The sequence below is a fragment of the Grus americana genome, chromosome 16, assembly GCF_028858705.1.
Source record: "Grus americana isolate bGruAme1 chromosome 16, bGruAme1.mat, whole genome shotgun sequence".
Lineage (NCBI taxonomy): Eukaryota > Metazoa > Chordata > Aves > Gruiformes > Gruidae > Grus > Grus americana.
In genome coordinates, this window is record NC_072867.1 from 7,756,646 (window position 1) to 7,782,542 (window position 25,897).

The 25,897-nt window shown below is 41.1% G+C and overlaps 2 protein-coding genes across 5 annotated transcripts in view; one reads left to right on the top strand and one right to left on the bottom strand.

Annotated features, from left to right (window-relative positions):
* Positions 1-18,953, top strand: UBE2L3 (ubiquitin conjugating enzyme E2 L3). The gene is made up of 4 exons (XM_054844154.1): positions 1-144; positions 8,913-9,008; positions 12,968-13,154; positions 16,123-18,953. Exons 1-4 carry the CDS (start codon positions 118-120, stop codon positions 16,275-16,277), a joined length of 465 nt encoding a protein of 154 aa, XP_054700129.1. The 5' UTR covers positions 1-117; the 3' UTR covers positions 16,278-18,953.
* Positions 18,937-25,897, bottom strand: part of YDJC (YdjC chitooligosaccharide deacetylase homolog) — a 24,774-nt gene continuing 17,813 nt past the window's right edge. For all 4 annotated transcript variants that reach the window (XM_054844152.1, XM_054844153.1, XM_054844150.1 and 1 more), the window contains 4 exons: positions 25,633-25,792; positions 24,801-24,900; positions 23,695-23,872; positions 18,937-21,483 (listed from right to left, as the gene is read on the bottom strand). In XM_054844152.1, the coding sequence (XP_054700127.1) occupies positions 21,153-21,483; positions 23,695-23,872; positions 24,801-24,900; positions 25,633-25,792 (769 nt within the window). In that variant the 3' untranslated portion in view covers positions 18,937-21,152. The remainder of the gene's footprint in view (positions 21,484-23,694; positions 23,873-24,800; positions 24,901-25,632; positions 25,793-25,897) is intronic.

Genomic DNA, 25,897 nt, shown 5'->3' on the forward strand with positions numbered 1-25,897 from the left:
GGGGGAGCCCGGCCCGGTCGAGCCCGGCCCCTCCCGCCCCCATTCGCCGCCCCAGGAAGCGCAGGGCTTTAGCGCCCTGCCCGCCGCCGCCATGCATTGTGGGGCAGCAGAGCCAAGATGGCGGCCAGCAGGAGGCTGATGAAGGTAACAGGCAGCGCCGCGCCGGGCAGGGCCGGCGGGTGGGTGGCGACGGGCACCCCGCTACTGCCCCGGCGGCCCTCTGGGTGCGGGGGGTCGCCTCCCCAGCCGCGGTCCGGCGGAGCGGCCGTCTCGCCTCCTCTCGGTGGCACCCTGGGCCGGAGCGACCGGAACGGGAGCAGCCGGCACCTAGGCCGCGGCCGTGAGGGGCCTCGCTGTGGCCCTCGCCGCCGCCCCGGGCTCCGGCGGCGCCCCGCGGCTCCTGGCCGCCGCCCGGAGCTTGGCGGGGGCGCTTGGCGGGCGCCTTGGGCCGCTGCGGGCCGCCCCGTCCCCCTCCCTCGGGGGGCTCCTGCGGTGACTAAGCAAAGAGGAAGGGCCGGGGGGGAAGGAAACGCCGCTGCCGGGACGCCTCGGCCCCCGCCCGGGGCCGGGGCAATCCCCGGGGCGGCGTGAGGGGTCGCCCCGCGTCGGCGGTGCCGCAGCCGCGGCGCGATTCCCCGGCCCTGCCCGCGGGGAGGGCTCGGCCGGGCGGCGGGGAAGCGGCCTCTCATCCCTCCTTGCGGGTGGGGGTTCTCTGCTCCCCCCGCTCTTTCCTTGGTGAGGAACCTTCCCCAAACGCCCAGGGATTAAATAATTTCGGTTTTGTTGTTTTGGAGAGTAACCTCTTCCTTGTATGAGTAAGAGGTTTATCATGCTGAAATATGGACCTGGGTTCAGAAGTTTCCTCATTCACTGCAGACGTGGTAATGTTTTTGTCTTCACTCTATTTGTTCTAAAGCGTGGATGATACTTGTAAACATAAACTCTGCCTCAGTTAGGTTTTAACTAAGAGCACGTATAGTTTATTGTAAGATACTGCTTGGCATTATGTTTCTCATCATTTTGCTTGAGGAGTACGGTACTTCTTAGAAAATGTTAACCATTGCCCCCAAAGCACACAAGTTTATTTTATGTGTTGTATATAATTGCCAATTAACATCACAAACCGCATGCAGTGCGGTTTGCCTAGGACATGCATACATAGTGGCATAAAATTTAGCCATCTGTAAAATGCTATGGCAATACCCTACAATATTTGCATGCAGAGTGCCTGTAATGTAAATCAATGAACTTTACAGGCTAGTCCTGTGAAACGTAGGGGAAGGGCCCTCTAACTGTCAGGCCATGTTTTAGCCTTATTAAAAACCTGTCCCTGTGGGGTGCAATGTAACCATGTGCTAGAATTTGACAGATATATGGGCGATTCTGTTAGACTTATTATCGGATTTGCAACTAGCTTCAGGGATGTGAACCCCCGAATAGGGACAGGAATTCACTAAGACATGTAGATGGCAGATTTTGAAGTTGCATTTCCTTAATTGTGCAGATACGTAATTAACCCTTATAACTTGGTTATTTTTGAAGAAACCAATAGCTCAGCAGTGCTTTCATAAGGCTAGTTTTGTTGGTTTAAATGTGCTGTGGAGCAATTAAAAATTAAATAGTAGATACGTTGTGTGCAGAGTCATTCATATATATTGAATCAGTAGGCACAGACCTTTCATTGTCCTTAAGGATCCTGATGAGATGGCATTCATTTTTTTTATTGCATTTTTGATAGCTGTTATGTTTTGTCACAGCTTTAGCATCATAATCAATATGTCTGTTGCTTTATATTCAAATAAGGTTCCCATTAGTTTCAGATAGTAAACCACCATTTAATTTTATCTTTTTGTAAGGCAGCTTTTCTGCCTGTTCTGAAAAAAATCTATTAATTGTTCAAAAGCACATCACTACTGCTCTGGCAGGAAAAAATATATTTCCAATTATTTTTTCTTTTTAAATTTAAAATAGAACATAAAAATCTGAAAGGCAAGAAAAATTGTTCTTAATATCTGTAGTGCCTCTTGCTTTTCAGCCCCCCTCCTCCCCCTCCCCAGTTCCATTGTACTTCTAAAACGTTAGCTAGTACTTTAATCTTTCACCAAAATGCTGTAAAAATGGTTTTTGACAACACGACCTCCTCCTTTTCTAGAAAAACGATGTGGCAGTTGCTTTTCAGAGGGAGTGGTGTAGGAAGGAAAGAGACACTGATAACTTCCCTCTTATGTTTTTACTTTCGTTTTTATTGCCTGATGTTTGTGGGTTGTGCATGTTGTGCGTGTGTTTTATGCCGGTTCAAGAGCTGCGAGATGCTGTATCATACGACTTGTAAAGGCTGGTAAATAAGCAGCTGCCTTTGTGCCTTTTGGAGAGTTGAGTCAGCCCAAAGGGCTTTGGGTTTTGCCATTCATCTCGGTAGGAACAAAGTAGAGCTCTCGAACAGATGATGTAATCTGGATTGCTGCAGCATGATGTTTTGAAGGTCCGAACTCACATGTCTATCAACCTAAATCATTAAGTTCCAAATTCGCAGATCTACTTTTAAAGTCTTTCATTGTTGGAGTTTTGCAGTATGGAAGATTCTGTGGTGTGTCTTTCTGGGGGTCGTAGAATGATGAATGATTATAACTAAAGGAAATAGAGTTTTTCAGTGTGTCATTCAATTATGTTTAAAATAATATAGGATAAACATTAACTGTCTCTTCCTTGAGCTAAATACCAAGTTTGTCTTTGGTAAGTGAGAATAAACTTCGAACCTTTTGTAGGTCACATAAAATAAAGCAATTCCCATTTCCTTAAGGTCTTGCCAACATTTTGAAGTACTGCATTTTTCCTGGACTTGTCATGCATCATAGTTATTTATATTAATCACAATGGCTCAAAGAGACTGGATGTAGTAAGTTCATAATAACGTGCTGTCAGCCTGTTGAAAACTGGGAGCATGAGTATAGTTTCCACCTTCCAGGTGGAAATGGGAGTCCCTTTCAGGTTGTGGAAGCCATTTGTATCTTCGGTTTGCAAACCTTGTGAAAGAAGTATTACAAATTTTGCCATTGTACTTGTACGGTTCCATTTTAAACATGAAGTCAAGTTATAATAATAATAAGATTGTCTTGTATCTCAGGCTCTGTTTGAGCAAATTACATTTCCTACGCCAAAGACCCTGTTTATGGTCTATTTTTGCAGAGTTTTATACTACCAAATAGTCTAACGGAAGTCTTCTCTCCTCATTTACGAAAAATTAGTGGATATGTGCCCTTCCCGGGAGCACACCTAGGTTAGCAAAAATGTGAAATAAACACAGGTAATGAATCGTATTTGAGCGACATCTGAGGTGGAGTTTGGATCTGTGAGCCACCATTACACCTCTTCAAAGAGCCACAGTTGTCAGATCTTGACTCCTCACGAAATGCAAGAGGTGGGATTAAAGCGGTCTTTGTCAAGGATATGTTGTTAGGGATGATCTCTCAGGGTAAAACCAGGCAAATATGCAGTTGTGATATTTAGGAAAGGATCTGAGGCTTCTCTTGTAAGAGAGCTACTTTGCCTCACAACTCTTTCTCATCAAAAGCAAATTGTCTCCAAACATGGATGATTGGGAATATAGATCTCCAAGAGACATACCACAGATTTCAATGAAATGCTTTTCACAGTTGCCACCCACTAATGTAAAACAAGTCATTTTCCATGTGAGATCCATAGCTAAGTGCTATGTTGAGAGGTAGTCAGTAATGCAAAGGGAAGGCTAGTTCGATGCTGGATAGTCGTACTACTTCCTTGGTGGAGTAATGTGGTAGAGATGCACCTTCAATAGGCATTTTTAGGTAGTATTTGAGAAGGCTGTCCTGTCCCGTCTGTGGAGGTGCTCCTTTCTGTGGTGGTCTGCGATACGATCGAGCTAAGGTGTCTGTAAGATCCATGCTTTTGTTTCCTGGTTTTTAGACAGTCAAAAGTGTATTTGGTATTAAAATTGAAAATAGATTTAAGGAGTAAACAACACTTCACATATGGAGTGTGGTACATAGACAATTATTTTAATCTTATTGTTTTTACTCTGCTTCCATAATTGCATAGTCAAACATTGATGCAACTGTTGGACTCCATGATAAAATACAATTGTGAGGCCACGCCCAGGTACCTGCTGTAGATGGCCTGCAATCGCCAGTGTGCTGTGGCCTTGTAAACACCATAGCCCTTCCGGATAAAGGGGGTTTAAACAACTTTGATATTTGAGAAACAATTCTAAATTGATCCAAATGCCGGTTATCAGTAACAAGGGAAACGTGGGTTTTGAGCAATGTATGATTGTCCTTATACAGAAGTGAGAATATGGATTCATTTTCCCTTCTTGAAACTGAGAATTGACAAAAGGATTTTTAATTGAATGAAAACACTTTGCCAATAAGTAGCTTTACTTAGTAAATAAAAGGCATGTGAGTATAGAGGGTTGTAATCTTGCAGTGGAAACTTAGCTCATGTAAGAGCTAGAATCTATTTGGGGTTTTGGTTGGTTTTGTGTTGTGTTGTGTGTGTTTGTCATTTTGTTTGTTTGTTTTAATTATACTTGATTTTAAGGTGTTTTAACAATTCTCTGTAGTGTATGAGTTTCATAAGTAAAACTGGCCAGTTCCTTATCAGTGTCTTGGAGCCTGTTTAACTTTGTCACACTTCTCTTAGAGAATGTATTTATAAAGAGGTAAATATAAATTGTAAACAGTAGAGAAACACGATTTAGAGTTATTTCAGTAGACTTTTGTTTCTCTTTGTGCATTTAATAGCATTTTGAGCTTGATGCAGAACTTGCTGAAGTCAGTATGAGCTCTTAAACTTATTCCTATGTTCTTGGATTGCACTCTGACAAGTGTTTGTCTTCAGTGAATTTTCCTGTCTGGCTTGGTGGGGTTTTTTGTTTTGGGGTTGGTTGGTTGTTTTTAGAGAAGTCCCAAAACTTGAAAGATGTGTGGGCAAAACAGTTGCAGGGCTTTTAAAAGACTTCCTATGTTTTAAGCTGATGCCACTCTTCTTTTTAATTTCAAACATGTAATTTTTGCTTTGAACAGCACAAATTATTACACAATATTGAAAATCAAAAATATTAACTCCTCATTGATTATACATGAGAGATAGGATGTGCTTTTATGACTATCTGCAGCATTATACTTGAAGATCAGATGCTACCTCTGAAACAATGTTTTCTCCATTTCATGTGCTGTGTGTAACACTTTCGCTGAACATATCCAAACTACAAACAGCACGTCTCAAGAGAGCCCTGTGAACTAAGACAACGTTTCTGTCTTACACATGGGGAGACCAATGCAGCAAGGTCACGTGTAAGGTTGATAACAGAGCGGGCAATGGAAGACTGATTGAAATTTATACTGCAGTCTTCTAACCTTTAGTTACACTCCTCCTGTGCTCCTTTAATTATGTTACTTGACAAAATTAAGGGGTGGAGGACAAGAAAAGGAATTAATCTATTTACTGTCTGCCTAGACTCTTTAGTATTATTTTGAAATAAATATCTGGACTACATCCTTCTCCCTCATAAGTAAGTTTTGTCCCTTTGGAGTTGCTGAAGCCCATGTTAAATGCAGTATTAACTTTTAATCTGTGCTGTTTGAAAGTATTTAATAGCTCATTCACTTTTTTAACAGTACATTTATACTGTAGTTGTGTCTGCCTCTGTAGCTCTGAGGCAGTTAGATCTTTATTACGGGTTTTGGCAATTGCTAGGAAAAAAAAAACAACGCACACAAAACACACACCCCCCTTAAACTGTGAATGTGGAATCTCTTACCGCTCCTGATACACTAGACAGAAAACCCCTAAAAGCTTGACTTGCAAATACAGTATTACATTGTATTTGGGGGGGACAGTGGTATGGAGAAAAAAAAAAGCTATTTGTAAATAAGTCTTCTAATGTGGTATTGATTAATTTGGAGTGACATATGAAATCTTAAACACTTCTAGTATAAGAAAAGTAATTTCTCTTATAAATTGGAACCTGTCTTGAGTGTGTAGTTCAGGCAAGACCTCTGCTAAGATAGGCTTGCTTGATTCTCCATGACTGTTGCAGCCGTGCCTGTGTGCGAGGAAAAGAATTGCCAGGTTTATCCCCATCTAGTCCCTTTTTTGGTTGTCAGTTACAACCACCAGCCCCAAGGCAGCGGGAGCAGCACAGGATATGTCCTGATACACTGCAGTAACTTACCACCTTTTTTTGGTTTTGAAAGTGAATTCCTGCAAAGGCTTCATGTGTCAGTTTAGAGGAAGATGTCCTGAATCGTTTTCTGCTAGTTCTTTAGTGTCTTCTAGGCTGTTTAATTCCCTCTCTCATGTGGTGGACCTGAGGGAAAATGGGGAGCAAATTGCATATTTGTTTTAAACTTTTATTTGCTTTCACACAAAGTTTTACAATTTTGTAGTGATCTCTGTACTGGATTCTTGCATTTCTTAATTCAGCATCCAGGTTTTTTAACCTGAATCTAATTATAAAATATAGGTGTTTAATTTTCCAGTAACGTGAAGCCATGCTTTTCTAATTTGTTTTATTAGCTTAATAACATACCTGAATTAAAGAGTCATAGTCCTCCCTTTTTCTGTGTCTGGGCAATTGTTCTCTGGGCCAGAAGCAGTGTAATGCTGTCATCTGAACCTGTGATAAAAGCTTCTGCAGGGAAGCTGCACTCCCATTGGGACATTAATGGGGAGATTTCTGTTGTACATATAATGTTTTTAATACAGTAACTAGAAAATTGTCATTTTTCCTTTCCTTATATTAGAGTGAAGGCCCTTGTGATGCACGTTTATTCATGCTTAAATACCTACCGGTTAATTAGCTTATTTTGTTCCCAGTGCTTGGTGTGTTACATCTAGTGTGGAACGGGATTTATCCCTTTTACCTGCTGTGGAGTGGTGGTTTGCCAGGACTTGACAGTTCTGTATGAGTAGAGAGTGAGCAGCTCAAAATGCTGTTGTGAGCGAGTTGCTCCCCTGACCCTGTCAGGCAAGAGTCAGTCTGGTACCAGTCAGACTCTCCCTGAGCCGTTGCTCGGGGCACTCAGAGCCCCTGTAAGGCACTGTCTGGATTTGCAGCGTCAGTGATCCTAAAGGATCTCTTATAGCTGTGATAATAAAGGTTATTTTCTTTTGAATATTTTGGTTTGTTCTGTATCCCTATAAATGTGCTTCATGAGGTTATTTTTGTGGGGGTTTTAATGTTTTCCTGCTTTAGGGAAATAGGATAATCCTCTTACCCTTTTTTTAAAAAAATGGCCAAATTGTCTGTGATATTGTGTAAATCTAGCAGCGGTGGAATTTGGAGATTAATCCACAGGTCTAGACTAAATAGTCAGTTTTAGTGTTGTGAAGATTGTGTTGGGCGTCAGTTCAATATCCAAGACTCCAAGGTTAAACTTCTGTATTCTGAGTATGCTCTTGCCTTTGTAGGTGCAGTGGGTGGGGAATGTAAATGTTCATCTTCTGTGTGGCTGTCATGTGAAATTTTTTTTTTTCATGTGCATTTGGAAATCTCATTTTCCCTTTGGGTTTGCATTTTTATCGTGATGCTAAGTTTATGCAAGAGATTACTACAAGTATTGAAGCTCTGCCAGTCAGATGCAGGAAGTTTTGGTCTAAGATGAACATAGAGCTATTTTAGGGGGGGGAAAAAAAAACAACAAACCAAAAACATGGACAGTACAACACTTATACCAGGAAAACTGATTTTTTTTTTCAGTGTGTAGTGCCTTTGCTTGTAGATGGTGCTTTTATCATAATATACAGTCTACTTTTGTAAATACACTAGCACCCAGTGAAGAACTGTGAGATGGCAGACTGCACCAGTGTTGCTGTATAAGCAACATTTTTCCTAACCTGTGTAGACACACAGGCATGTGCTTCAGTTTTGAAAGCACTGGGAAAGTTTTGTATTTCACTATGGATGACTTGAATTTGAATTCAGTTAAATTCTCTTTAAAGATAAAACTGCTGAATTCACCAGTGAAGGGCTATAGTTGTTATGGAGGAAAAAAAAGGCGTGGGGGGGAGGGGAACCTTGAGGTGTTTCTTTTCAGGTCTTATGAAATGCTCTAGGAAACAGTTGTTACACTGGGGCTTATACATCAGTTTAACTATAAAAATTCTTAAATACACATTTTGATGATACCTGGATCACTAACTGATCAAAAACTGTTTGACTGGCGATTGTCTGGTGCAGAAAGATACCTTGTTCAAGAGTGATACAGCTATAAAGAAAGGTATCTTAATCTATTGCTGTTAACTTTGAGGTACAAAATGGAGATAAAGCTGTATCTTCTCACGTTATTGGTCTAAATAAGGCTAGTTTGGCTTAGATTGATATTTTTCTGGGTTTGTATAAATTTAAGTTGGTCATGCAGGAATTTTAGCTTTCAGTTGAAATAATTGGTCTGTTCAGTGACTTTATCCATGTACAACACTGTTACGAAATAATTCTTCCAAATCACTGCTTTCCTTCAGACAATTCCCAAGATGCGCTTTATTTTTGCACCTCACAGAGTTATCAATAATTCGTTACCAAAGGCACTGATTTGCATTTGAGATATTAAAAAAAAGTGCCTTTAAGAATGTTTTTAGACTTCTACTTTGTTGTGTCTGTAATAATGGTAATAACAAGACTTTTTTTTTATTTTCCTGACATATCAAAAAAATAAGTGGTTGTGTTTGGGTGGGTTTTTTTTAATACCTCGTCTCAGAGGGTTTTACTTCTCACTGGTGCAAAACTTTATTTCTTATTTGTGTGGGTTGCCACCATGAAACCTCAAGTTTCTTTAATGTTAAAGAAACCCACGGTGACCTCTAAGCACTTTGAAAAATAAATATTAGCATCTTGCTTAATACTGTTATTAACTTACACTTTGCTTGCTTTTCAGGAGCTTGAAGAAATCCGCAAATGTGGAATGAAAAACTTCCGTAATATCCAGGTTGATGAAGCTAATTTATTGACTTGGCAAGGGCTTATTGTTCCTGTGAGTATAGGCTACTCCTTATTCTAATGAGCTTTAAAATAAAATGAGGATCATTTGACTCTCATAAATTCACAGTTTAGTAGTGCTGCTGGTGACCATTAGTTAATTTTTGTACCCTGACAAGAATCTCTTTTATTATTATAAAACCTGGTTTTCAGAGTTGTGGGTTTCTGCAGAAGCTAGTTGTTTATAAACACAACGTAAGTTTATATAGATTATACTGCAGCATCTTAAACATACTGTGGGCAGTGAAGTGTGCTCCTGGATTTAATTCTCATCTCTCTTTCGACATCTTGTGTCATCTTCCTGTCTCATTTTATTTGAGTGTCGTTTTTGTTTTGTTTTATCGAAGTCTGATAATGTTAGTAGGCGGTTTCTATAACTAGTGTAAAGAAAAATCCATATGTAATTGAAAGGTGTTCTAGACTTCTGATCAATATCTGCCTGGATGCTTCATAACTGTAGGCCTGGTCCAAGACACGGCTGCAGCTGGCGAGTGCTGTGGACTCAGTGATGGCACTGGGTTACTTGGGAGAGGTGTTGGAAGGGGGAAGCAAGTGAGGTGTGTCGTTTATTACCTTAAGCTAAAAGTACAAAATCTATATCATCATAGAAAAAAAAAAACTGAGGTCTGAAATATTTTGTTTACTCTTTAATAGATTTTTTTTTTTTAATCAACTAGATCTATTTCTAGGATAAAGTTGAGTAATAGAAAAAGTTTGATGCAAAGAAAACGTTTGAATTTTCAGAATTGAGCTCTTTCTTTTAAAAGAAAGTCTCTTTATTTAGGCATTAATTAATGCCAACCCACACACACACTTTAATTGTATACAACACTACTGTCTTTTAAGAGAACGTTTAATCGAAGTAGATAACCATGGTGTTAGTCAAATAGGGAGGGATTGTTACTGAGGGGAAAGTGGGAAATGTAGTGTGGTGAATTCACCTGGATTTTCACCTCGTTTATTTTCCACTGCCATGGCCCATGCTCCTTTTGTTACGTGAGCTACTTTTAAGTCTGCAGCAATAGAAGCTGTGCCACCAGGACATCAATTCTGCTTTTACTTGGGTTCTACCGAAAAAGTCCCCCGACCAAAGTAGATCTGTCCTTTTGTAAGGCTGGGAAACATCTCTTAGCTGTTTCTCCACTTTGTTAGTTGGCGGTCATTCCCAAATTCAGATCACACAGGCTGAGATGTTGGCTAGGCCTTTGCACTCCAAATACTGTAGAATACATTTAGTGTACTGTTTACTTGTCTTCCTGCAAGTAATTCCTTTGAGTGGTTGAGGCTAGTCTTGCAAATAAAGCAAGCAGGATTTGACATTAAAATTTGACAGAGCTGAGCAACAATACACTTTAATAAGCTGCTCTGGTATTTGTGGTTCATGTGTAAGAGTTCATTGTTTTGGTAATACTTCAAAGCACTATACGGTTGGTAAATATGACTAATAAAGAAAAACACCAAAGTGCTTGTTTATTCCTGTTAAAATTAGCAGTATGTGGTGTACAGCATCTATTTTTAACAGTTTCTGCTCACCAGAGTATGAGGTTAGTGGGTTCTTTGCAAAGGTTCACATCATCACAAGTGTTTAAATGTTGTTGCAGTGAACAGTGCTTCATACCTGCCTTTTGCTTTATAATGTGCCCTGCTGCAAGGGAATTAGCCTTAAATTCACTACTGGTATAGGTAAGAGGAAGTTTTGTTGTGAAATTATACTTATGATAGTAATTATTAGTGTGTCGTGTGTGTTTAAAGAGTAGTATGGTTATTTTCAGGATACACTATAGAAGATGCTTTAGTCTTGGCATAAGGTTTTTTTAGGTATTGCAATGCTGGAGTTTGGCTTAAAAAAGTAATATACAAACTGGTTGCAAGTTAACTTTTTTGTTGAGTTTTTGCTTTTAAAGTTTTTTGTGCTGTTTCCATTTTAGAAAATGTTCCTGCTTAGGGTTTAAAGACATATTATTCCTACTTTAGCAGGACTAACTAGTTACTGATTAATAAACTCTAAGTAGGCATTACTTTGGTCAGTTTCTTAATGAAGATGTGAAAGACAAAGGTTAATATTTTTAACAGTGTTCATACAGAATCACTGTGTAAGATACACCTCAGAAGTTTTTCTTGCATGTAACATATTTTGTTCTTCAGAACACCTGTTAGTTTTTAAGGGTGTTTGCTCAATCAAGAAGCAGATTGAAGATAGGTTGTCAACTTCTTTTCCTGTTATAAACTGTAGAATAAGATAGTTTATGTCCTGTGTGTTGAAAAGGTGCACTATTTGTTTGATTTCAACATCAAAATGAGACTGCCTATCCCAGGCTCCTTGCTCTGGTAAGAGGTACTGTTGGTGTACCATGAATTTAATTTCAATTAATCAAAACTGCTTGCTATGGACAAACTTGCACAGCAAAAATACTCCAGGTGAATGTGAGTCGTGTTTGTCGTTTCTGTTTAGTATTTATAATTCTGTCTCCCTTGTCAGTGCTAAAATAAATACAACAAATTATTGGAAATTAATTGCTTGAATATTCTGTGTTTTGTCTACTTAAAACATGAGCAACCCTTTACATACGTTTTTAGTTGGTGAGTTATAGTCAGGAGCTGTTCTGACTGACAGTCAAGCAGAAAATGGACACTTTTAAGCCAGGTCAGTTCCTGTATCAGCTCACGGAACATCCTCACAAATTATAGCATGTGATGGAGGTAAGAACAAGTGAGCTATGCAGGGAGAGGGCACTTACTGCTTAAGTTGTCACCACCACCACAAAGTTATTTGTTAAACTTCCAAAGCTTTTAGAATTGCTTGGATAAAAAGTGATTTTAGAGCCATTCTAGTTACCTCTTCCTTGGACAGCAATACACAGCAAAAATCGTGCTCTGTTTCCTAGAAACGCACAACCAGACTTCTCCATATGGGTGAAACTAAAATTAAATGTTTTCTGTTGAATGATACTTTAATAACACACTCCCCATCCCCAAATATTGGTAAACCTTTTTTAACTTCTGGAGTGGGTTTGATTGCAGGGAATGGTCTGCTTGCTAATGAAGAATGTGTGAGATTATACTTTATGCCAACTGGAAACTCTTGTCTCTTGATTCCCAGAGTGTTTGGAAAGGCTTCATGCCATAGTTACTAATTTCAGTGCAGAATGGTATTTTCATATGCTTTACATGTAGCAGTGGTTTATTTTTCTTCTGCCTTTCTTCTGCAGTTACTATTTGAAGCAGTATCAATAGTCTGACAGGTTTTCTAAATGAGATTGTGGGCATTGTTTTTTCTGTCTCAGCATGAAGACCTACTTTGCTTACTTCACGGTTCTCTCATCGTGCTCCTTCAAAAATGATCTGATAAGAGTGGGTGCTAAAACTGCACACAAATTCAGAATGTTCTCATCAGCATCAGCAGACGCAGTGAATATCTATCTTTAGTAACAATGAATGCTCAGCAGATTTTTGTGTAGTCAGCACAAAAATGTTCTCAGAACATATAGGGAAATCTGACAAATCAAATTGCTTTGCTGTTCATACCACCACGTTGAGAGACATGTAAAATAACTAGGTTTAAAGAAACCAATTTTCCTTCTCAGGCTTCCTGTTTGTTTCTCAGGAAGGGTTTGCAATGTTTTTTGAAATACAAAGTTGCAAATAAAGCTACTTATTAGGTAGGACTTTGAGTTTGGAGTAAAGGAGATTGGATGTTTTCTTACTGGAGAAATGTCAGCCAACTTCAGAACAGTGGTAATCTGCTTTTTCCAGGGTGAATACAAATGCTGTAGAGGAGGTATCGCCTCTGTCTTACCAAGTAGGTTTTGATGTTTCCTGACATGGAGACGTGGATATGCGTAGGAAGAAAGTGCCTTTAGAAGAGGTCATTTGATAGAAGTCTGGAGCATGCTTTTTCTTAATTGTATCTATCAGAATATGCCAGATTCTTGACATTCTGCCTTCTTGTTGCAGGACAATCCTCCGTATGATAAAGGAGCCTTCAGAATCGAAATCAACTTCCCAGCAGAATATCCATTCAAACCTCCTAAGATTACATTTAAAACAAAGATCTATCACCCTAACATCGATGAAAAGGGGCAGGTTTGTCTGCCAGTAATTAGTGCTGAAAACTGGAAGCCAGCAACCAAAACTGACCAAGGTAGGACTCCAGGTGGAAAAAGAACTGGATGTCAAGAAACTCTGTATTGCGTTTCAATTTAAAGCTAATAGTGTTTCAGCTTGTCAACTGGTCTTATGCTCTTGTAAACTGCTCTTATGTATATTTGTTGTTGTAAGGTTTGTGTTATGAATCACCTGTTGTGAGCACAGCATGCAACTGTTGTTGTTGCTTCCACTAGTTGTTGGGGTGAGAATTTCATGTTTTCTGGCAGGTAATGATTAGTTTGATATTAAGCATTTATTGTTGTACATATAGAAAGAGCTATCATCCTTGCAAAAACTGTATTTTTTTAATAATATTAATTCAGATGAGTAGCAGTTTAGTGCAAGAGCTTCAGTGACACTGAAGTATCTTGCTCTGCAGGAGAAAGTATTTCCTTCTTTCAGACTCCTCTTTAAGGATTGTTTCACTTGAACTGTGTTCCTGATAGTAAACAATGCTGTACTTGAGACTTCTTTTTTCTGTGTACTTCTGTATGCTAATAAAACTACTTACAGTTTGCATGATCTTGCCCCAAAGACAAAATAGGAAAATTCCGGTAGTTGTCTGGGACAAGATCAAGCAGCTGAATGTTGGGGAAAGCGGAGGTAGCAGCAAAAAGAGCCTGTTAAACTCACATAGGTCAGCGAAGGTCTTAGGGTTTGTTGTTGATTTATCCCAGGCTATACAGGACAAAGATCCTTGAGAGAGATGAAATGGAAACAAGGTGTAGAAGGTTTCTGGTAACACCTCAGCAGTCGTCTTGATCTCAGCAGCCTTCTCTAGTTAAAGAAAGGAAGGACATGTCTCTGCTTAGCTTGAAATGCAAGTTGGCATTAGTTGGAACCACTGAAGCAATGGTTTGCATGCAGGAAATAGTGTCTCCCTGAGAAGTAGCAATTCCCTTTTTATCTGAGAGAGTGGGTAAGAACTATGCTAAAATCAGAATTTGGAACAAACCCTGGGTACCAAAATATTGCAAATCTCTATTTCTGCTGTTCTGTGGGCTTTCATTTGTCTAACTCTTCAATAAGTCATTTTTGTGTCAATGTCTTGTTACTACATCCTTGTATGAACCTGCAACAGTGTTACTGCAGCCCTGCTGAAGTGTCTATTCCTTTTTCTCCAGAACTCTTCTGAAAAATAAACTGCAGTCTGTTTGCTGCTTGGGCCTTTCTCAAGGAAATAATACAACGTTATTAGTACAGTATCAAAGTGATTGGTTTTGATCAGTCAGGTGTCAAGAAAGCAGAGAGATTAGGTTCATCATAAATCATTAACTCACCTTTCACATACTAAATGTGCATCTTACTGCTGTACTTTTTATTAATTTATGCTTAATACTAAAACAGACTGTTGTAACAGTATAGTTTTAAAATGCTGTGGATGTTGAGGCAACTGCTGTTATGACAATCCTAATTTTTTCTGGCTTGTGTGTTAAATAACCTTAATAACACAGTAACACTTTCTCTGTAGTGTTTTAGCGTGTTTTACTGAGTGAAAAGGGATTGTCACGTGCAGCATTGATGCTCGTTTCATAAGTAGTCAGTAACACGATGGCAGTTGTCGTAAGTTCAGGACTAGTGAGTTACTGTGAAGTAAGCTAGTATGAATTCTGTGTTCCTTAGTTTGTTGCCGTTTAAACTCTGATTTGTGGTAAGAAATGTTCCTGTTTAGCAATATAGCGACAGGCATACTTCTGGATTTTGAGTATTTGTTTTGAGGTATGTTCCCCATTCCCGTCATGTAAGGGTGGCGAAGAGTATGAGCATTAAAAGATTGATGCTCTGAAAGAAGCCACTCTGGTATTTTAGCATCTACTGGAGTGGGTAAGGATTGTAAGAACTTAATTGCAAAACAAGGGAGAATCCTGTTAAACTGCAAAGCAGCAGTTTCAGAACAAATGACAGGCGCTGACTTTTCGCACAATGTGTGGTGGAGTTGTGGAACTCCCTGCCACTGGATGGTGTAGGTGTCAGTGTTTTGCGAGAGTTCAGGAGGCAGCTGGCTCTAGTATGCAGTGCAGGAAGTTAACGCAGCTTTGTTATACTTGCTTCAAAAACTCTTTGGGTGATGCTCTGTATTACTCTGGGTTGCCCAAACTTAGCTCAAACGGAGTATTTATTAATACTGTCGCACAGTGAAATGCTCTTTCCGTGTACCCGCTTTCTGTAGACTTGCCCAGTTACGTGTATACCTTTTAGTGGGTGGATAGGAGAACTCCTGGTCCTTGTAACCGATCTAGCTTTAAATGCTCATGAGAATGCACGTGAGGGGAAACATAGCAATAAATGTTGTTCTAGTACGCGAGGTGCACTGCGTAAATGTCGAGTACTGTTCAGTGATTTTAAGAATGACATTTTGTTTGAACGTGATGAAATGGCTGTAAATAGCAGGGTGAAGAGCATCCTGTGGCTCTTACCCCTTTGTTTGCCCAGGGTGTTTTTGCTAGAGGATGTATTTGGCAGCTTAGAATAAAGGGGAAGAACTGTCTGCTGTTTACATAGGAAAAACAAAGCTGAAAAAAAATGCTTTTGGAAAGCAGGGCCAGTTACAACTGCCACATCGTGACAGGTGTTAGGAAAAAATGTTTCCTAATGGAATTCCATCTTCACCCAACCCCTTTAGATGGCCTTGTCTGGGAAACTTAGTTTCTTTCTTCACTGTAGGAGAGTATTTCCGATAGGATGCCAGTTACATGGGAAATAATTTGTTGTGCATTTTGGTCTCTATTCCAGTTGATTTTGTTCAGAAATATGATTTTCTGGTGTTCATTCACGGTCATTGAACTAAACCTTGGCATATTGCTATAGCTTATTCATGCTCTGCTTTTGAAAAGACCCTAGATTTATGGGGATGTATTTAAATGCAGTTAAAGCTCTTTTCTTACTGGGGAATTTTGCTTAAATTTTGATTTGTAAAAATTAACCACCTTAGTCTCTGACAGTATTTATACTTCTTTTGACAGTAATCCAGTCCCTCATAGCACTGGTGAATGATCCACAGCCCGAGCATCCCCTTCGGGCTGACCTAGCTGAAGAATACTCTAAGGACCGTAAAAAATTCTGTAAGAACGCTGAAGAGTTTACAAAGAAATATGGTGAAAAGCGACCAGTGGACTAAAATCTGACACAATTGATGTCAGCAACGTATGATAGAAGATCGGAGCAGTGCATTTGAGACACCCCGTAAAGCAGGACTCTATGGAAAAATGACAAGTGCCACCTTTCGGTGTTAACTTGTGGCTGTTACTAACTTTCTACAGTTTTCTTAATCAAAAGTGGGCTAGGTAACCTGTAAAGAAAGGATTAAAATTTAAGATGTTCTAGTTCTGCTTTCTTTGTTTAAAAATCACTGCTTCAATATACTTTAAAGTATGCTGTTTTCTTTTTCTTGTCAGAATTTATCAAAAATATCTTAGACTTATATTCTGCCCTTAAATTGAAAAGGTTGTGGCTGTCATTTCTTATTTTTCCTTGCAGTTCCCACTATCTTGAGTTCATTTAATTATTCATTGAATTTTATCCCTCCCCAAACTGATGTCTTAGAAAAAAATATCCCAGTTCTGGCAGAAAATTACTGAGTGTTTGGCAGTTTTGTTTACTTTTCTTTTTAAATGTTGCACTGTGCTTTGTGGGACTTGTTGCAAGTTCCCCTTAATTTCAGTTTGTAACATAATAAACAAAAAGCAAACAAACCCCACAAAAACAATCAGAAAGAATGTCCAGGTCTTATGTAAATCTGGCTGATGTTACCACAAAATGTTTATTAAACGGGGAAACCCAAGTTTTTGTGTGCGTGATTGAATTAAAATATGGCTTATGTCCTGCTTTTGGAAAACTTTGGAAAAAAAATTCTGTAGTAAGCAAGTAGTGGAATGTGATTACAAACTTCTTTCACTTCTATCCTTAATACCTATGCAGAGTAGCTAGGAACACGGGCACAGAACAACATTGCAACCAGTTTAGAAGAATTTCAGAAATTGGGGACCAAGAGGTACCAAAGTTATAAACTGGTTTTTTGAGTTAAAAATCGGTATTTTGGAAATGTTAATTTTGAACTCAAGTACTAAATTTGACAGCACTGCTAGCCTTCTTAGAACATTTTTCCATCAGAATGAGTATGAAACATCTGTGGCTTGTGGGATGGCACTCGTGCTACTTCCCAGCCCAATTGCTGTACAGTTCTTACTGAAAATGGTATGGGAAGAGGATTAAGCAATAACCCGTAATAGAGTACGCTTCACTACTGCTGTTCCTGTGTTTTAAAAACACACAGGTTAGATGATTCAATGAGTACTTCAAGTATCATTCTATCATTCTAACTTAATCAGGCAGAGCTGTTTTCCCCTTGCTCCAGGGCACACCTACACATGCTGCAGGAAGCCCTTTCTGCTCAGAAGTGAACGAGCATCTTTTGCTTGTGTGTCTGCTTTTTCTCCTGCCTGCCTGTCTCTTTCCCCCAGTCTGAAGTGTGATTGTAGCTCCACAGTCAAACTGCCATACAGTCAAACTGCTGTCTCTTCCCCGCCTGTTGAACTTGGGTATGTTACTGAGCAAACAGATTTATCTCCAGAAATTCTTAGGTATCTGGGAGTACATATCATTTTGATGTGCAGGAAGTTGAATTAGAAAATCCCTCACACCCAGATGGTTGTCTGTACTCCTAAACGCAGTTTTAATACAGCCTCTGCCTTTGCAACTTTTCAGAACTAGTGTGTCAAGCAGTAGGTCTCTTTTGGTTTTAATGTCTTGTATATTTGCTATTTCTTCATTCATCCCTCTCATCCAGCTTTCCTTTCTGATTTAGTGTAAACAATGACAGCCCAGTACCTCACCTCTGTTGAAAGTAAATTTTTTTTTATAAGTTACGGAGCTAAGAAATTTTATGTTTAAGTGTTCTTAGACAGATTCTTTGGCAGGTAAATAAAGTTAAACCACATTCACCTTATTTACAGAAACTTGCATTTCCTAAGTGTTTTCAGGCTTGTGAGAGCACTGTCTTTACCAAATTTTCACATCTTTGTGTCTTCATTTGCAGAAAGTTGGTACTGATTTTGTTTCATTCACGCTCACTCAGATTCATAATAAAATAATGCCAAATTATCTGTCAAACTGAAGTGTGTGTAACTTCTGCATCACAGGAGTCACTGTACGTTTGGATCGTGTCTGTTGGCATGGAAACTTGCCACTCTCTAAATTCTCTTTTTATTTAAAACAAAGCTGTAGCACTAGTTTGCTGCCCTCATTACTACTAAATAGTATACTTTCTGGTTGTAAGCCTCTCAGGTCAAAGACTGCATTTATCTGAATCGGTGCGACTTGGATGCCGTTGAAGGGGAACTGGAAGGGTTGTGTAATTCAAGGAGTTCCAGTCGATTCGCACAGGCCTACGGCAGCGCTACACCAGCTATTCTGATTCCATCCGCAAAGGTCACATAAAGACAGATATTGCTATCAGTTCTCTTGGTGTGTTCTTCATAGTTCAATTTCTAAACTGCAAGATGTGTAACCTAAGCGATGGCTTTTGTTCGTAGGCAGCCTGCTGAAAAAAGATGGAGATCAAATACTGTACTGTACGGTTGAAGTCTTGAGAAGAAAAAAAATCAAAGTATGAAGTCCTATGTTAACTCAGGAAATCCAGCTCTGGTTCTCTCTGGTTCCCTAAGCCATGCTGAATTCTAAACGTGCAGTTTAATATCCAAAATAAAAATGACATACTGGTGAAACTACACCCAGGAGCACTGGTATAGGCTTTCTGCAACTCCATTCTGCTACCCTAATAAAAATTGCTCTCAAAGGCTTTGTGGCATGGTTTTATTTTCAGAGAGATTTGGGGGTTAGACTTTTTTTTTTAAGCATCCTGGTACAATGATATTCATAGGTAGTGGTCTGAATGGTTTTTTAATTTTAACTCGGTGTTGTCTTTACAGCTTTCACAGGACCACTGAGAAACTTCCTTATCTCTGTAGTTTTACACAATTGAAAAGTTCCTTATTTAGAAGTCTTCTAATAGTTCTTTATTCATTTCTTCATTTAAAATTCCCTTGAATTTAAAAGAAGATTTGGGGCTTAACGCTGTTCATTTAAAAACTGAGGTTTTTAAATGCATCGTATTTACAGTGTTGAGCTAGCAGAAAATGCATACACTAGTCAACAGGTGTGTAATGTCCTGAGGATTGAGATAAAGAGAATTCATTGATTAGAATATGGAGCAGTTTAAATGTTAAAAATAAAGTGAAGAAATATCCATCAAAATGCGGTCACATTACATAAAAAAGCTGAGATCTGGTTTTAAATAACCGGGGTTGCTGTCAGGCTTATCCGTGCACGTGAGTAAAATATCAGTCACTAGGTGGCACTCACAGGTCTAACTGTGCTCTGGCATTCCAGCTGATTCCTGCAGATCTCGTATTTCAGGTTTTATTCTGTCTTACTGCACAGCAGGAGCTTTGCTGTCACACACCGATGGGACGAGCTTCAGAAAGCGAGTCATTCCAAAAGGTAACTGCTGCTGTCCTCTGACTCAGCCGTTTGGTGTAGCACTTGCACACTACAGTAGATGGGCTTTTTTAAAAACAAACTTTTCATATATCAAATTAATTCTGGGACAATAATTTAGGAAAGAACCTGGGAAGCTATTTTATAAAGCATCCTCGATGGTGGTGTTCATATTTGTACAGAACAAAAACTTCCTCAGATGTTTTATAGGGAGGTGAAACTGTTCCTGTTGGTGACAGAGAGAGATGCTGCAGGCAGTCACAGACAGGCGAGTGGGTTTAGTTTGCTCTCCAGCTATAACTAAAACCAAAAGCCTCCGGAAGCATTACAGTAGAAAAAGGCCTGAGTTTATTTCTCACTTAAAAGAATGATGATCACACAGAAATTTTTAATATTAAAAAAGTTAACAAAAATGATTATGTTAAATAGATCACTTTTGTGCAGAAAATGAGCATAAACAATGTAAAATATTTTTTCCCATGAAAGTTACATGTGAGTGACAGGGCTACAGTTAAGAACGCAGTTAAACATGTCAGTATTGCTGGGGTTTGTTGAAGTTCAAATGCTTTGATGACAGGAGTGAAAATGGACAAGTACAACGACCTTCTGCACTTGAAAACTTGCTCATAGTTGGTACACAGCCATCCCACACATCCTTTGTGAGAGGCAGTGGGCAGTGCAGGAACAGTTGCTGGTGAGCTCTCCTATGCAGCAGTCACTGAAATAGCAGATGGGGCAACAGTTGCTGTTCTTGCAAAGTCATCCAAAAAAAAAAAAAAAAGCCTCTCTGAAAGGGCTGTGGCTGATGTTACTTTCCTATGGTGGCTTAATGCCAAGAGGCAATGTAAAAAGGAAGAGCCATAATTACTGCTGGCTGAGGCTGTACGTGGAATGTGGCTCCAGACGCCACCAGGCTAAACCCGTGATCCAACTGCTCTGGCCAGAGAAATGCTCTGAAGTAACATGCCCCTCAGTATCGACAGGCGGGCATGATGGAGGGGAAGGGACCGTGACTAGGTGCTTTAAGAAAACCAAGTGCTGAAGGTTTCCAGGCCTCCTGTGGGCAGCCTGCGCTGAGCGGTTGCTCCAAAGCAGCACTTGCTTCCCAGCAGCTTGCCTTTTTTTTGCAGTTAAGTCCAAAAAGAGAAATGACCAGAACCGTTGGGGTGCTAGTGCGCTGCTTGGTCTCACAGCAAAGCCTGTCTTCATGCTGCTCACCACCGCATTGGTGGGAACGGAGCCCTGGGAGGGGCTGGGTGATGCAGAAGAGGTTTGTCACATTCCAAGCCGATGCTGTGGCCTAAAAACTGCCAGTCAGGGCTCTGGGATACTGCCTGTAGCTGCTCACAGGATGTTGCCCTTCCATGAACATCCTAATGCCATTTCCGCTCCTGTCAGCTGCACCAGGAGGTATTACACTGATAACTGGTCTGGCTTTTCAGGACATTAGCAACTGCATATCGTCAGAGTATGAATAAATGTATGTATGCTTGTTTACTTACAGATCTTTGAATGAACAGAGCTGAATGTTCCTGGTTTTATAATGGCTTTGCAGCTCTGGCTTAATTAATGTCTGGAGTTCGTGGAGGCGCTCCCAGGACTGTGAGAAATCATCTGGTCCTTCCCCACAGCCACCCACAGGTGGGACACTTGGGTACCCTGGGTGCACCATCAGTTCAATCGTTACTGTCCTGCTCTGTGCCATTTGGTCTGTGGGTGAGGGTGCCTTGGACGTGACTTCCACAATGGCAGTGTCGATGGCGCTCCAGATGTTACTGACAGACATGTTCTTGCCCATAGTACTCAAACCTATGTAAATGTCTGGCCACCTGTAGCCCAAAGAGGGAACACTGATATTAATGCTAATGAGATAGTTAGAAGAGCGCATTACGTCCAGTGGATTAGGAATCAAAATGTACCTAAAAAGCGAGGAAAGCAGGAGAGGGGGTGGGTGTGTTTTAAAACTTTTAACTACAAACAAAAGTAAGCCCAGAACTACAAGCCAGGAACGCTTTTTCTTTCCTTAACACTTTTTCTTTCCTTACTGGAACCAGGATACTACTTAAAGCAGCAGTTCTTCAGTCTGACACAACATTCCAGCAAAGCCCCAGTACCACTACTTCTAGTAGTACTGTATTTACATTTATTGTGTCACAGCACAAGGGGTGTTTGGCATCCATGAGCTTACAGATGCCTTTAGTTGGCAGAGCAGAGCTAAACTGAGAAATACCACTCTATCAAAATAACTTATTGTTGCTAGACCAATTAAAACCTGAATAATAATAACCATCTCTTGATAATAACCCTCAGCTAAGTGGAAACAAAAAAAAAAATGACTGAAATAAAATGCAAACTACTCTGCTAACAAATCATTCTGCTAGAAGGTATCAGAGCCATAATAAAAGACAAAACACTGGCCAAAACGTCATTACCACTAGAGACCATGCAGCTAAGAGGACACCAGCTAGAGGCTGTTTCTTATGTAGTTTCAACACAATGCTTAGTTCAAGTCTAGCTACAAACCTCACTTCCTCTAGCATGGCACATACAAGCACAGGAGAGCTCTGCAAGTATATGCAAGGGCAGAATGAGACAGGGTTTGGGGGGCGGGGGGGGGTGTTGTGGTTTTTTTGGAAGAACCCAAGGCTGGGGTCTTTACCTGCTTGATCAAGGAAGACCCCCAACTGAACACTTGCCTCTCAGAAGAGTTTTCAGGACTTTTTTTAACCGTAAACCAGCTAATGCCTTGTTGCTATGCGGTCAGCAGTCTCCTGCGCTCTCCAGTGTTGCAGCTGTACTCCGGGGGCTCAGGATGGTAACACTTTCCACAGATGCCGAAACTGAGTTGCAGAGTTGGGTTCCCTGTGACTTCAGCTGACCACACTCTTCTCATTTCCCTGGGTTTCCCCACATTACGTTTCTTTTGTAAGAGTTCGTCCCCCCTCGCCTCCCCCAACGCCAGGAGACGAGGTGGAGCGCGGTGCGTACCCCAGCGGGGGCGGCCGCAGCTGCGGGCCCAGCGGGGCGGTGCCGCCGGGTATAAAGGCGCAGGTCCGGGGTCGGCCTCAACAGCTCCTCCCTGTGCTCTTGGAGAGGCGGATCGCCGGAGCAGCGACTTCTCGGAGGTAGATCCACGCCACCCCCCTGTACCGTGCGAGGTTTCCACTAAACTCCCCTGCATTGTCCCTATAGCGAGCCTGCCCTAAAAAAAGGGTTATTCTCTCCTGATGAACTGCTCTGTAAGTTGCTGTGCCCTTCTCCGCCTTAGAAATGGGCTGTTCTAGTACAGCCTGTGTGCTCTGGCTGGAAAGAGCACGGTGAAATGCCAGCCTGTTGCTGGCATTCAGAATAATTGATATAAAAAAATTCAAGAAAATAACTTCTTCAATAGACTGAGGAAGTAATGAAATCTGCCCCAAAGGATGGGCGAATGCAAGAGTCTTAAAAGGGTCTCAAATTAAATATCTTTAATTCATAAAAAACTATCTGATTTAAGCTTTTTCTTAAAAAGTATGTTACTGGGGAAGGGCTGAGCTTTTGGGGTTTAGCCCCTGAGATGCAGGATGCTGACAAGACTGTTTCCTTAGAGCAGTGATCACCTGCTGTGGCACTACAAGCTTGCTGAGCTTCTTGCCTCCTTTTAAGAGCAAACACTTGTTTCTCATTAGTCTCTTTCCTGCTACTTTAAAACCCTCTCTCCACTATTCCAGGGAGATGAAAAGTTATTTCTTGAAAACTTTCCCTAGATTTTACTTCTAAAATTGCAGTGCTTCAGCCTCTTGCCATCCCAGCTGCTTCACTAGAAAGGCTGAGACACATACCCTGAAAAGAACAATCCCTTTCAGGTGGGAAGTGAGTCATCTCTGTTCAGACAAACATGCCTACTAAGCCCTAGTGCCCCTAGCACTTTTGTGCTCCTCCTGAACCTTCTTGTAAGCCCTAAGTGGAAAGAGAACTGTGGTGTTCCATTCAAAAAAGATGCTATCAGGAACTGGTAAGATCTTCTTTACTACAAAAAGGATAAGTAATGCCTGTCTTACCTTATTCCATGCCTTGTAAACACATCCACTGTGTTAAAAGAATCTTCTTCTACTCCCAGATAAAAGTCCATCAAGGATGGTGCAATCCAGTCACAGTTATGAAGGCCTGGCTCTATAGGGACACGTGTGTACTTAATCCCATATTCCTCTAACACCTCTGCAAATACATGCCTGACCTCTGTAAGTAAAAACAGAGACACTTTAGTTGGGAATTAGATAACCAGTTCATCGTGTTCCCCTGAAAGCTGTTAGTGCAGAGAGGTCTTTCCTTTCCATGTTTAAAAAATATAATCCCATTTGGCTTCTCTTCTGTTGAAATGGTTTTCTGAAACATTACTCCCTCAATAACTGTGATAGGTGGCTTATCTCCCCTTCAGTGCTGAGCAACCAGCACCCCCTTCTAAGTTAGTGACTTTGGTCCTAGAGTGCACCAGAGGTGACAGCACTGTCAGGAACAAGTTCTTCATCAAGTCTCTGCACAGCCAGATTCACTGTGAGGCTAAACTGCCAAGAGAGATGTCATCCAGAGGCAGCTGAGTGCTGGAGTGGGGAAATCTGGATTGTTTTGCACATTCGGTTTCCCATCTCTGTTACCACAATGACCTTATTTGCAGAACAGGACAAAGATACTTGCCCACCTCTGTAAAGTATGCTGAGACCTGCAGAGAGAGATTGGTGTGGAAACACAACTGACAGGATGGACTTTTCCTAACACCTGAAAGAGCTACCAGCTTTCCCAAACTCAAGCATTCCAATTTAAACTGGGCAGTCTGCTGCTGCCCCTAGCCTGCCTCCTTCGATGTGGGTGGGAGCATGTAATTAAGATGCTCAGGTGAACTCTTAAGTCCTTGGAGGAAAAGGTGTAACCGGGGCTGTTTGTGCTGTTAATCCCCTTGCACTGCCACGGGAAGACCCAGGTCACCAATCAGCCAATTTGGGCCGGGGCAGGACTGTCTCCCCAGGTGGGAATATTCAAACTGTAATTGTAGAGCAAGTATCTTACGGTGAGGTTTATTGCCCAAACAGGGAGTGGTAGCAAGGGAAGTCTCGTCTGAGCTGACTCTCTCACCTGCTTGGTGCTGGGAAGATGAGGACTCCCCTCTTACCTGGGAGGACATGAACGTGCTGGTGCCCATCCATGTGAGGAGGTAGGTGACCTGTCAGCTCATGGAACAGCTCCACCTGGGCCTTTAGCTCCTGCTTCACCTACACAGTGGAGAAGGGTCAGAGCAAAGCCTGTCAGCAGGCTGAGATCAGGAGAGGGCAAGGGGGCTGCTGGAGACCTTGCTGGCTAGTATTCAGGGCCTGGCCCTGGGAGGCACAAAGTGCTGTGATGTAGAAATGGACATGTAATGCTGCTGGGTTACCCAGAACCTCCCCTAGGCATGACTCGTTACGGTACTGTTTATGTGGATGGTGCTGACGCTGGGATTTTCTAAAATACATAGGATATTTGAATCCCCATTTCCCTTTACAGTGAATGGGGAAATGGGTGCTCATATCCCATAGGCAGTTTCGATCACCTGAACGCACTCATCCTTGGTCACAGGGCAAACCCAGCCATCTCCTTAGAGAACAAAAGCCTCTCACGAGGTGATGAAAAGCCTACTTGGCACTTCTCTGGCATTTTGCCTTTACTGATCTCTAGGTTCTTTGTAAATATCTGCTCCAATGCCTCTTCTGCCCCCTCAGATAAGTAGTTAACAAGACATTAGTATATGCTGACACTGAAGCAGGGAGGAATGAGTTCTCAAAGACTGGCAGAATTAGGCTCAGGACCCCGAAAGCCAGCTCCAGCTGCCCTGGCAACACAGTTGAGATTAATCTCTAAGCTTACTCACAGCTGGGACCTGGGAAAAGATCTGCAGCTGTTATGTTCCAGGATAAGAGCAGGCTGATCTGTATCAGGAAAGCAAGTTGCATGGGGCTTTCTCCTACCTCTGACATATTCAAGAGACCTTTTGATAGAGCTGTTCTGAATCCCATTTTCCCATGGAAGAATCCATCTTGGTTGAGCAGAGAAGAGTTTGTCTTGAGCACCTCGCATACAGGAGAGCCCTCGGAGAGGTTGGCGTGCAGGCCTATTGGGATGTTGTATCTGTAACAGGAATGAAATATCTGTTAAGCTTTGCACCTCTACCTCCTTTACTGTGGCCAAAGGGGGAGATTTTGGTGAAAGATCTAGGCTGATCTAAAAAGTGGT